Raw genomic sequence first — 13,801 nt, forward strand, 5'->3', positions numbered from 1 at the left:
TGGAGAATCCCTCCTCTTTCCACTTTGGCCGTCATCATGAAGTAGTAATGAACTCATAAAAACCAATCTATCTGAGGATGAGCATCTCAACATCCAGCACTTAACACCTGAGTACAAGCAGCTGTTGAAGATGTCCACATAGCGGTTCGGTTATTTTGGCAATGCCTGTAGACGATTAAAAAAAAGAAAAATACAACTGACTGTACATTATTGGGTTTATTTTTGACTAAAACAAACCTTATTGGTATTAGAAGAATCCAAAGACTTTTAAAGAAATTGGATTTATTGATTAAAAATATGTATAAACTAATAAGTGTTTGTTTTTATTTGCTAGGGTTCACTGGGGCCTCCGGGTATCCCTGGAACAGACGGACTAAAGGTGAGCACTCTAATTTAAAGAAACAGTACACCATCTGATGATCTAAAGTATTTTTTCTTTCTATATTCTCATTACGCTATTGCTTATCTGCCTTACGGTTTAGAAAAGTGCACAACACTAAGTACTCTTATAAGCATTCTGCACTTTCTAAATGGGTCACAACTTACACAAATGTTCATATTGTGTACATGTCCAATAGCAAATGGTTTTTAGTGCAAAGACAAAAAATAAGATTTTTTTTCTTGTTACATAACTAAGAAATTTAACTAAAAAGGATCTCAGATTTTGGGGGCTTTATCTTTTGAGGTGCTTCAGTCATGCTGATAATCTTCATTTGAATTTTGATGTTGTTGTTAACTTTTTCACAGCTTCTTGGCACAAAGTGAATATATCAGTTTTTGGTTGAATTTGTAGTCTTTGTAAACAAATATTTTCAAAAAAATTAGAAATATTGAGTCAGTATAGCTCAGGCCTTATTGGTTACAGAAATGTATGCACTCTACTGCAATAAAAAAAAATTCTAAAAATGCGTTGGAAAAGACAATAATAACAATAAAACATAATTTTTCAACCACTTTTCGGCAGTCATAGACTTTGTTCAGTGCTTCAGACTTTGAGCCAAAGATGGTCACATGGGAATTAAGTATGAAAAACAAAGCAAGACAATTACGTCACTTCAGAAGTAACATTGTGCCACACATATGTAAATAATAAGGGTGTATTTTAACAACACTCAGATGTTTTACAAAGTGCAATGTTACATGGTAAGATAAGATCTAGTGTACCTTTTTATTTACCACCAACCCTGCAGTCATGTTCTGCTTTTGTTAACGGCTTTTTAAAATTGCTAGTTTTGTTTCAATAATGTGTAGACATTATTGGATCCTACTTTTTATTGTTTCAAATTATTTTCCAAGTGTGCAAATCAGACCTAGCAAGTACGATCATAAGTACACCGCACACTAGGTTATGGAGGCCAAGGTCGTAATTTGTTTGGTTTGGTTTTTCTTTTTCACTTTATTTGAAAACAGAAAAATCTGGCGAAAATACGTTTTTTCAAGGTGTGTTACACAGCTCAGCTGCTAAATCAAATAATCTTGTTACATTTATTCTTTTTTTACAACTGACTGAAAATCTTTAAAAAAAACAAACAAACTACTATATACTTAGCCAAATGGAGCTCTACTCATGTTAGATCGGCTCTGACATGCATTTTGACAATTTCAAACCATTTTTCTATTTAGGAGAATACCCCTGGGCTGCATCTACAGGTCCTGACCACAGAGTACAGCTTTGGAAGCATGTGTATCTGTTCACACACTGAGCTAATTTCTGAAATTCACTTTCAAGTAAACGAGACACAGTGCAGGTGTTCTGGAAATCGGAGCAAAATGTAAAAATAAGAAAGGCCAATTTGTTTTCCTTTTTGCTCCAAAGTAATCGCTTAATGAATGACGTGACTTGCGCCATCTTTTTAATTTCAAGCACACATTGGTAAAGAGCAGAGGCCTGTGTGGCTATAATAGGAACCAGAGTAAAGAAGCTTCATTTCAGTGTGAAAGCCATACAAACCCTGGAAACAGCTAAAGCTGGAGGCTTAATTCCACACTTGTGAAATGAGTTGGGTTTGCCAGCAGCCATGAAATAGAACTCCAGAGCTGTGCAATCCATCTATAAAACAGTCTGTTATGGTATGTAAGTCTCATTCATGCAGAAAGTTGAACTCGGAGGCAGTCAAAGCCTGATCCTTCTGCAGTGGCAGGTTGACTGTCAGACATTGCATTGATCTGACAGCAATACTCCCCAAGAAGGATGGACAACTGGTACGGCAAACCTTATCAGCATTAGTTTTTAATCAAACTCCATCATAGTCGTGGTTCTACAGCATCGTCATTATGTCAATGACTCCCATATGTGGTCTGATGAATGATGCAGAGTCCCAGCGCTCATGAAGTATCATCACCGCTGTGGTAGCGGTGGGGCAAAGGGGGAGTTCACACATGGATCATACACGCTGATCTTTACCGCAAGGCGTCATTAAATCAAGGCATTGGGTTAAAAATGAAAACAAGGATGAGAAACAGAGGAATAACATCAACGGCTGTTTTATTTATGGTGATGAAATAAAATAGCTTCCTGCTACATATATATTTTCTTGCATTTTGATTAATTCTGAGCTACTTACCGACTGTAGTTTTAATCTAAACATTGAAGTCTTGTAATGTCTATCACTAAGCGAATTTGTCTGGTCAGAGCTGCCTGTCTGCCTTTGGAAGTAGTTACTTCTTTAGAAAAGGTAACGATATGGTAGGTTTGCAAAGGTTAGGAGGTTAACTATTTTTGGCAACAAATGCACAGAGGTTGGTTTCACTGCTTTGAGCTGCAAAGAGGTTAAGGCTTCAGACCAGATGGACTTGGTTTCCTCTTTTACTGACATCTAAGAAACAAAACAATCAATATAAAATTTTTGGTCAGCTCTTTACTGTTCATTCTTTCATTTTTGAGTAATTTTTTCTTGTACCAAACACATTCAGTATATTCAGGGTTTAGATGGTTAAGCACCATGAGCAAACATACATCCTGAGAAAATTGAGCCCCAGGGTTATTGTTCTAAAAGTCTCAAATCGAACATATATTCGATCATCTGATGACAAACTGATTAGTTGAGATTTGACTGATTTAAAGTTATTTTATCTCTAAGCAGTGAGCCTGGCTCATTATTATAGCATGAACAAGCCAACAACAGCTGCTGTACTCTGACACCTAATGCAGAGCACTGAAAGATTAAGGTGGCTGTAGAAAAATCAAAGATCAGAACTATGTCACCATCCAAGAAATGCAGAATTTCTCATTTTCATTTTCTTTTGGGTCTTCCTCTACAGTACACACATAGACTTTATAAATCTACACATAAAAGTGTGTTCGCATGGGAAAGTGCATGTGCACAATAGTGTAGATGAGCTCATCTACTCTCTCCTTTTTTGTGGCTCTTATGAGAGAAAGTTGGAAATTAGCTCTCGAGTACATCTGTGGAAAAAGGATGCTATAAATTACTGACTTTAATTAACTAGAGCTAGATAACTTAGTGTGTTGTCAAGGTGATAAGGAGGATGAGCAGGAGAAAGAGAGGTCGTAAAAGTGAATGCGAAGCAAAGCGGTTAAGTTAGAAATGTTGAGGACAAACTTTTGTTTCTTTATGCAGAAAAACGTACAAAATCCCTTTTCAAAGGCAAGATCTTAGTGACAGAGTGTGTCTGTGCAAAGTTAAAGTACAAATCTTATCACTTTTTTTCAATGATTTTGTGAATTTAAATTTCCAAATATTTCCCAAATTACTTCCAAATATTCCATATACAGGATTTTTTTTTTCAGCGTTAGTCTAGCTTTTTTTTACTTCTTGTGTTTCGACTCCCACTCTGTTTTAGGCGTGTCCTTTCGTGCAACCCTTTGAATGAAGGTGTTGTTAAAAAGCGTGCATTCTCAGCCAACACAGAGCCTTGGTAACACAACGTGACCCAAAGCCAAGACTGCTGCTAGTAGACTCTTGGATGCATGCAGCAGTTAGCAGTAGACTATTATGTCTTCAGACTTTGTTCCGATTATAAGGATGGAGGAAGTAGAACGCATAGTGCATATATGCAATTTTGTATATATCTGAAATTCAGATATATACAAGATCCAGATCTGAAATTGGAGTTGAAACTTTGATTGTACGCACACTGAATACAGCTGCTGTGTGTTGTGCTGTCAATAGGGAGATGTTGGCATCCCAGGACAGGACGGAATCCCAGGGGCCAAGGTCTGGTGCACACGTTTTCTGTGTGCTCTCATTCTTTTAACGTCACCTTTTCTTTCTGCTTGAAGTATTGCTTTACATTTTGCTCCTTGTCTGTGGCTTTTGTGTTGTGCTGCCATTTGTTTGGTCAAATCACATTTCTTACGATTATTTTTTCCATCCTTAAGCATGAAGACATCAATTTGGCCCATGTTAATTGTAAATAGTTGTATGTATTTTTGAGTTTTTGGAGATGCAGTTTGCTAAGTTTCACACATGAAAGGTTTTCTTAAAGAACATTCATAAAAGTTAGCACTTACATGTGTGACGAGGGAACAAGAAACTGTTCTATTTCTGTGATCTAGCACAAATTTAACCTCAGACACAATCCACACTTGCATAAGTGCAGCCCAGTCCAACTCCCCCGTCCACCATCCAACCTGTCCTGTGTCTAATTCACTTTTTTCTTTTCCAACAGGGTGAAAAGGGAGAACAGGGTGAAAAGGTAAAGTAATAACTCAGATCCCCACACATCCTTCTAAGTATCCCACCATGTGTTTGAATAGCCTTTGTGGTAAAATGACGGCAGCTCTGCTATTATGCTTCACAACTCCAGCTTGTATTTTCAAAGGTGACTCCCATCGAAGATCTGGCCATCAGTTAGCCAGTGATTAAATGAGTCATAAAACTGCACCCAGTTTCACCAGTTCTGGGCAATGGCCTTTACAGGTTCCAAAAAATAGCCTCCCAGAGGAAAAACCGCTTTACTTTCTCCATTCCATGAGTCTAATGGTGCCATAATTTGGTCTTATTGGAATGGGAGGTGTAAACACTGACCAAGTCAACAGTGATCAGGAAGGAACTGATGATTCAGGATGCTTTATCGACCACAAAATCGGCCCTCGGGCTCTTGTTTTTAGTTGAATCAGACTTATTCTCCGCCGCCAACATACCTGGTTCACTGTAATAATGAGGCTTTGTGGAAACAATCTCGTAGCAACCGCTGCTCTCGCGCATTACGGGTGTCCTGTGGAGAATTAGCTGGATGCAAATAACAGCTCAATGTGTAGTTGCTGAAACTGCACCCAGCAGATTCTAATGATGCAGGATCACGTCAATTCGAAAAGTCATAAGCATAAATCAGTGGTGTGAGAAGGTAGATTGGTTTCCAATGTTTCAGTTTAAAACGGTATAAAACCCACTTCCAGGCCTCTCCACACACAATACGCTGCTCTTAAAATATTCACTTCATACCAGGAGTTTCCACACCTTTTTATGAGCCTGTCTGAACAGGCTTCATCTTCTCAAGATAACTTTACTTCGACTAGTCTCAGAAAATACGGGTACTTTAGTCCTAATAGCTGTTTTTTATGAACACAAAAGCAAAAAAGAAAACATTCTTACAAGTGAAGTCTTATAAATTAATGTATTTGTTCAGCAGAATGTAATTTTAGTTAATTTCCAGAGCTGTCAGACCTCTTCGAGGGTCTGAACCTCCAAACTGAGAATTGCCTTTCTGAAGTGAAGCCAGTATTGTCAATATAAATTGTAGTCTTTGGCTTTGTTCTCCCATTCAGGAGCCAGCAAGCAAACTCGGGAAACTAAATTGTTATGATACTGACTCAATGCTCGTAGTCATTTTACTTTCTAACATATAGATTTCTTGATGGAAAAACACACATGTCAAGGAGACGAGCTGCGAGAGTAAGCTTTTTTTCTTTAGGTTATCCCTCAATAATTTACACAAAGAAACAAGCTTTGATGTCATACCCACAGACCTCCTAAGTCAGTTCATGATTTGTAGTCTAGTGGATTTATGGAAAGTGAAATGACCAGTTCACTGCCAGACCGAAAGCTTGGAGCAAATACCATAGCCTTCCGTGTTTTAGAGGAACCTAATATGTCAACATAAACTGTTGTTTTAGGGGTTTGACTATAAACCAATTAACCAGCAGATAAAATGTTCAACATTGTCAACTTTTACTTGTGATTTATTGATTCTGTGTTGCAATACTTTATTCCTATTTTCTGTCAGCCATTTTTGAAATATTTTAGCTACAACCTCCTTTGTATTAGTACAATTCATTGTGCCGTTAGATAGGATTAGCTGTTCAGAATGTCCTGTCAAAACTTTAAGTTTTAGCAGATTATTTAAATAACACAGCATTCTAAGATTAGCTGACTAGAATAGGATTTTAGCTGACATGTTAGCGAGCTAAAATGCTAAATGGAATGCTCGGTAAGCTTTTGTGCTGGACCAAAATAATCTCTACGAGGGGAAAATCCCGAGTAACAAACTCACAGATCAGCGTTAAGCAATTGCCAGTTGCTTCTGGCATTTGGCTCTAAACATCTTGGTTCTGTGAATATTTTCAGAATATTTGCTTTGGGAATGACATTTTAACCATAAACTTTATGCAATTATGTTTTTTTTGTTACATTGTTGGCAGGCAGAACTTGTATTTTTGCGCATACTTTCGCTACTGATATGTAAATCATGCAGTAAAGCTCCAGGCTATCGAACCCATTGGTTCATTAATTTAATGAGCCACTCACTATTTTTTGAGTGAATATTACAAAACAAAAAGGAGAGTTTATTCATATTGTTTAGAATGCTCACAGTAGACATGTCTTTGCTCAGGAGACGTTCACTGAAAAGCAGGAAACACAATGCCAACATGGCAGCAGAGTCCATTAAAAGATGAAAATCACTGACCTCAGACAATTTCTCCTACTGCTGGAAGCAGTCGGGGCTGTTTTCTGCAAAAACAAACACATCTACAAAATTCTGACTAATCACACAATAGTTCTGCCTGCAAAAGGAGGCGAAAGGTTCTGCAGAGAGGGTTTCACAAGAAGAGGTGGACAACATGGGACTGAGAACAAAATCACGCTAAATTTGTCACGCAGTTACGACAATGAGAACTGATTTCGGCCCTACCATCCAGGCCCATAAATTGGCTTAACTGAGAAGCTTGGACAACTGAACAGTGATTTATTAGGTAGGCGCTGAGACTGCAGTGTGACACCACCAATCTGGGTTGTTATAGTTGAAGTTATTACATCGTTCTGTCATGCATGGTAGTCTACTAATGTGTTTTGACCATAAGTCAGGTATACAGTTGCCCACTGCATGGAAGAGTACTTAATTCTCCTTTCAGACTCAGATGACACGTCAGCCTTTTTCATACAGTCACAACTCTTTACTAAGAGATCAGCCTTTTGGCAGCTCTCATAAAGGTCTATTCATAAGATGTGAATATAATGTTTATGTTTTAGTCCAACGGGCAGATGAAAATAAGAGAAAAAAATTAAACACCATTGCTAGTCAATTAGCTGGTGCATCAGGCATGGATAGAAAACAGCGCAGGAATTCAGAGCCAAGTTTGTGAATTTAGTTATCCGTGGCGCAGCTGTCAATCCCAAGAGTTTCGGACCCCCACAACTACTCTTACATCACCTGAAATCAGCCATACTTGAAACACATGTGATGACTCAGTGACCAAAGTGAAGATAAAGGGCCATTACCGTGCATTTGTATGGTAATGATACTTAATTTTGGCTCCAGTGTTCTTGGCCTTTTCCTCAAGCGTCCATTATACTGTTTAACATGGCAGCCAGTCACAGATAGAGGATCAGTCCTACTGTGTGCCTGTTGAAGCAGGCGTGTTTAAACATCCAGTTTTTCATTCCTGATTCATTGCCGAGTCGTAAAAATGGGTGAATATGATTTCATGTGATCTCATCGCAGGGCGATATGGGTGAAGACGGACCGAAAGGTGACATGGGCGAGAAGGTATGTAAATTATTTAATTTCTTCTCTTTGTTTATGTTTTGGAAGCTGCTCAGAGAAACAGTAGATGGTCTGGCTTTGGCCAAAAAACATTACTCAACGTTAATGTTAGCCATCTGAGATGGGATATACGGAAACCGCCAGAGGCAGCTGAGGTCATGTGCCATCACTAAAATAGTTGTGATGGCCGAATAAAAGCAATCATCCAAGCACTTGATTTGTCACTGTACTATATGTGAACTTAATTTTAACAATACACTGATGCTATTTTTCTTTTCCCTTTCTTTTTTCTGGAGGGACCATTTATCATAAAGACAGCTTGTCAAACTGAGATCCATTTTGCACAATAGGCAGAACTGAGCTTCGCTGAAAAGATGGATGTTTTTGTCCAAAAAAAACTTTTGTTTTCTGTAAAGGCTCGTCTTATATGGGTTCTGACATCATGTTCAGAGTTATTATTCTTTCTATCTAAAATTCAGCATGTCGCCTTTGCAGTTTTTATCATGCTAAAACAGCATTCATGGAAACAGACTGCAGCCTTATTTCAATTTTATGAGCTCACAACAGAAGTTGGACCCCTTTTATATGCAAACCTGTTTTAGAGCATTTCAGAAAGCCATTATCAATTTGAATAAACCATTACATAAAAAATGTTGATTCAGCTCCTCACATTTCTCGGAAAGAATAAAGATTCTTCAAAGATTGCCAAAAAAGTGGTAACACAATTGCTACTCCAAGACAGCCAGCCCTAAACACTTTGATGTATTATGCACCGGAGTTGCTTCCTTTTTTTGCTCTGAATACTGCTAGGTATGAAAACAAAGTGTAACTCATAGACCGGCAGCCGTGTGGAAGCAGTGTACTCAAAACGTCACTGCCAATTTATTGCTGTTCAGCGGAGAACAACTTTGATAACCTCTCGCTTTATGGGCGCTGCGGTTTTTAAAAGGCTGCCGAACTCGGCAGCCGAGAAGGATACAATTCGGGGGAAACAGATGAAAGATATCATCTGTGGAAAACGAATGAACAAAACGGAAAGGTAGGCGTAGGGTGATAAAACTTTGTAGCTCGTGCGACGCTTTGATCCAGTGTACCTCAGAGCAAAACAAGGGGAAAAAGTGATTGTTTTTCTTTTTTTTCCTGGAGGAGTTGAAGTTACCACTCATCCTTCAAGTGCATACTCCAGGGAGAGTTATTGTAAAGATTTAGAAATATAGTTGACATAAAAAGTATACAGGCAGCTGTAAAAAATGTGGCTATGGTGAAGTGAAAAACTGTGTTATCCTCCCATATAGTGACACAGATCCTGAGTAATTCACCAGAAAAGCAAGTTTGTTGTGGGGGAAAAAATAACATGAGAAAGGAACAATAACTTGGTTGCATAAATCTGCACTTTAATCTGTTATTGAAGCGGCATCTTCCTTAATCTCAGAATTTTGATTTTTTCGTTTAAATGTATGTTAGCATGTTACAGTGACATTTGTTAATATATTCCCACTCTTCCATGCCAAAGTTCTCTAATTCTACAAGGTTGTGAGAACCTCTCTTGTCACAGATTTTCTATTATATTTTGTTTTGGATTCTAGTTTGACTTCAATCTTAATTTTTGATGATTTGGATGTGTGATTGAACTCAAAACACAGTGTGGACAAATTTACGATAAATGATGTCAAGTGTAAATTCAAGAAGACTAAATGCTAAAGCTACATCTAATTTAAAGTTACTACAAGAAAATATCATTTAAAGTCATATCACCAAATTGTTTTATCTGTTTCAATTTTTTGTATCTTCCTCTGGTTTTGGTTTAATTTTACAGTGCACAGGTCGCATTAAAGTGTGAACATATATTTTAAACTGAGCTTATTTTTTCACACCACAAAACTCTGAATTTTTTACACACCTTTTAGGACCACTGTAGTAAAGTGTTTAGGTTAAGATGGATAAGATTACCTCATCTCAATCTGTCAACATCAGGTTAGATGTTTTATTTAACGTAGCGCACAACATATGGAAAGAATAGCCTCAATCAAGATACTTTCAGATGAGTTTAACATATGTCAGATTGAAATTCAGCACAGGAGAAGAAAATGTATGCTCAAGCAGGGCCCCTGTCATCAGAGTTTTTTGTCTGATCAATTGTTCCTCCACCGTGGTATTGTTGTAGCACCGCTGGTTGGAGAAACCAGAGAACAGAGAGACATGAGCAGGGCGGAGGGCATCCTCAGTCCTCTAGACTAAGCATGCCAAAGTTAACAATACGCAGCACGCAGTGCAGGAAAAAATGTGGAAGCACTAAGTGAGAGGTGAGACAGCATACGCTTTGTTATGTTGCGCTTGGAGACCTCAGGGAGCAGAGAGCGGTGAGGAAAACGACAGCGTAAGCAGTCGGGCCATAGTTTTCCTCAGACAAGGGGAGGCTGGTTGGATGGTGGGGGGTCTGTTGTACGGGCAGCGCTCTAAAAGACAGGGCAGGTCGGCTACTTCTAAGTTAGTTTTTAGAGACAAAACTAAATATATTAAATATGTCATTTTGTATAAAAAAAGATTAGACGAGAACAAAACAGCAACAATAAGATAGATGATGATCAGTGAACGTATAACATACTAGAGATTCATATTAGCTGCTAAGCAGCTCTTAATTATTCCTTCTTAGCAAAGTTAAAATGCAAAGATATAAAAACACTTTGAATTTTTCTCACTTCACTAAAGTCAGGTCACCACTCCTTATATGCTGGAAATAAAATGAATTTTTATTTTCCTTTTTTCAAGTAAAATGCATGTGGTTCACATTTGTATCCAGCCCACTGAGTCAATGTTTTGTCAAATCACAGGTTCAACTTTGATTTTCAATTAAAGTTTCTTCTGGACTTTTACTTGTTGGCCTGTTGGACGAGAATCTTCCCATCAACTTTGACCAGGTTTCTTGTCAGAGTTGATGGTGGAAAAAAGCAGCTGCACATCATGATGCATCCACTACCGTGTTTCACAATGGGTCGATGTGTTCAGGGTCACCAAATGTCTTCAAATCCTCCGATATGTGCACTTTCCAGGGGACTTTCTTTTATTTATGAAAATGTCAAGGTTCTAACATAACTAGGGACACACTGGTCACAATTGCTATCCTAAATTAATACTGCTTTTATGGCAGTACTTGCCAGTATCATATCACACATATAAAAGTTAAAGCGATTACACTACTTTGCTTCTTAGCATCAGTTTAAAACTTCATATTTTGGTGCTGCATCACTATCGCTGTCACTTGACCTCATATCCAGCTCCGTCTCTTTTGTGAAACCTATACACAAACTTGAACAAGATGGAGATGAACATTGGCTGTTCATATCAGCTCTTACTTATCGGATCAATATTGATATGTTAAAAAACAGACCAAAATTGCCCCATACCGATATCATCACTATATATCATGCTTCCTTGATTTCTTTTTTATTTAAATATTCTTTCTAACTAAATAGAGAAGTCACACTTCCGATATGTTCTTATCAAAAGTAAAAAGTATTTTGAAGTAAACAGAGTATGATTGATGTTTTTCAGGACAGGGCCAGATGTGCTCGTTTTTCGGAATCTGAAAACCATAACATAGCAGGCCACAAACGTTATATGTTTGTCTCAAATGAGCAGAGCACCATCTTCTATATGTTTCCTGTGTCACCCCATGGCTTGTGTTAAACATAAAACAAGTCTAGTCAAGTTTATTTGTGTAGCACCTCTCAGAAACAAGGCTGAGCAAAGTTCTTCTAATAGCTTTCTTCCAAGTCGACAGTCAAATTATCCAAATAAAAGATGATTTGTGTAACGTGCCAAAATGTAAATAAGTTCAAAATGTAGGAATGCTTTTTTTAAAGAAACATAATTGCTGGGGTAATTGTTGTTTTCCACTACTGTTAAATCTTTTGCATAGACACAGGACAATATGTGCTGTGTTGCCATCATCAGTGGAGAAAATAGCTGTTTCCAACTGTGTCTGTGTGTTTTCTCTGGCCTCATTTAAAACAAATCATTACCCCAGTTAAAAGCTTTAGTTCTGAGCCATTTACTGTCTAAGTATTTAACTAGGTGTGAAATTAACTGTGGCTCATCTTGTTTGAAAAGTTGTAGATAAAAAAAAAGCATTTAAGGTTTTAGAAGTGAACCCTGTCGCAGTATTGCCTTCTTTTTGGGGCGGGGGGATATGAGTTTCAGGCTCTGGGCAGTGCAGCAAAATAATTTTTACATCCTAAACGTCTTGAGAACTGGCCCACATCTAACGTTTTGGCAGGCTTCTTCTGCCCTCCTAAACCTCATATATTCTTGTTCAGTGACTGAGGCTGATATTTAGCTGAGGCCAGTGGATTTGGTCATCTTTTCTAATGGCCATAACGTTGAATAAGAGCCATGTGTGAGGGTTGCAGTGGCATGACTTGCGTCGCAACTCAGTTCTGGCTTCACTGCTCCCAAATTAATTCCCTCCATCTCATTTGTGCATCTCGCCATCCAAGCAAACAGCTGCTAGACGGCCTGATTCACCAAGCGTGCATTATGAGACCTTTGGGCTATTATCTATAAATGCCAGTGTGCGGCGACAGGTCTGGGTGCCCATAATGAAGGAGTTGCGGTGACAGCTCTCCGTCTCACTCAGCCCTGTGGTTAAATCGCAGTTCTGCAGCCTCCACTTGGTAATTGGCCCAGATGGGACATTTCAGCACTCTCTCTCCGCCACACCTCAGCTCACCTCCCAGCTCCACCGCTTTTTCCATCCCATACGACGGACATTTGGAAGGGATTAAAGTACGGTCGTAACTCTCGCCTGGGTCTCGAGCTTGGTGTTGCCCGTATTAGATGTGTCGTGACAGAAGCGGCACGGGGAGCAAAGTGTTAATCGCCTGCGTAGAATCTTCTGGTACCACCACAAGAGTAATGTAAAACGTGCCCTTTTGATTCATTCCCCTACAATAGTGTGGGCCTGCTGTGATAAATTGTGGGAAAAGCATTGTTTGTACTGCGAACACGTTTTGCTCATGAACTTTACGAGTTAAGGCCTTTTCTTGTTTCTCCGTTGTACGAGATGTCACAATGGAACACAGATGTGAACATTTCTGCCAACTAATAACAGGTGAAAACCAACACTGACACGTACGTTTGTTTTACATTTGATAACGCCTTTCCATAAAGTTTACAAGTTTTATTAGTTTTTGGTCAACCACAGCATTAAATACACCCCTAAGGCGTAGGTGGGGTGAGTATTTCAGCTTGATAATGTATGAATTCCTTTTTATCACGCATAGGATCACAGTAAACTGAATTTTGCTGCAAAAATGCATTCACTTAGATTTGCTTACACGGCCAAATGCAATGTAAAATAAAGGCTCAGAGGTTGGAATTGCATGTTTTGAGATGTTGACAGAGGCATCCCGGAGTGTGCGAAAAGGAAGTACTGCTGCAAATAGTAGCGCAGTTTGTTGTCAGGGCTAGTGGGGCGCGGAGGGGAGGTGGGAAGGAGAAAGAGCTTCAATTAAACACTGACTTGTGTGCTGTGCATCATAATGATTCCCATAAAAAGCTGAGGGCGAGATGCATTCCTGCTGTGACTTCTGAGCGTGAGGCGTATGTGTAGTGAAACCGCAGAGTCCGCACCAGAGCTGAAGGCACCAAGTCTCCTCCTCCCTGCTCCGTTTTCCCACCAACCGCCCATAATTACACTTATTGGCCCCTTGTTTTATGTCTGCTTTAACTGTACACTGCAGCAGTAATGCGATGCGTAGCAGAGGGCCTCGCTTCTGGATGTCTGGACGACGTTGGAAATAAAATAAAAAAACGCAACATAAGTAGCTCTGTCTCCATCCAGTTCAATGCATTA

At 38.9% G+C, this 13,801-nt stretch overlaps 1 protein-coding gene across 1 annotated transcript in view; it reads left to right on the top strand.

Annotated features, from left to right (window-relative positions):
- The window catches only part of LOC129373174 (collagen alpha-1(XXV) chain), a 186,049-nt gene that overhangs the window by 141,559 nt on the left and 30,689 nt on the right, over positions 1-13,801 (top strand). The window contains exons 12-15 of the mRNA XM_055050960.1: positions 335-379; positions 4,134-4,178; positions 4,633-4,659; positions 7,906-7,950. Of these exons, the coding sequence (XP_054906935.1) occupies positions 335-379; positions 4,134-4,178; positions 4,633-4,659; positions 7,906-7,950 (162 nt within the window). The remainder of the gene's footprint in view (positions 1-334; positions 380-4,133; positions 4,179-4,632; positions 4,660-7,905; positions 7,951-13,801) is intronic.

This window comes from Poeciliopsis prolifica, unplaced genomic scaffold, assembly GCF_027474105.1.
Source record: "Poeciliopsis prolifica strain line A6 unplaced genomic scaffold, Auburn_PproV2 SCAFFOLD032, whole genome shotgun sequence".
NCBI lineage: Eukaryota > Metazoa > Chordata > Actinopteri > Cyprinodontiformes > Poeciliidae > Poeciliopsis > Poeciliopsis prolifica.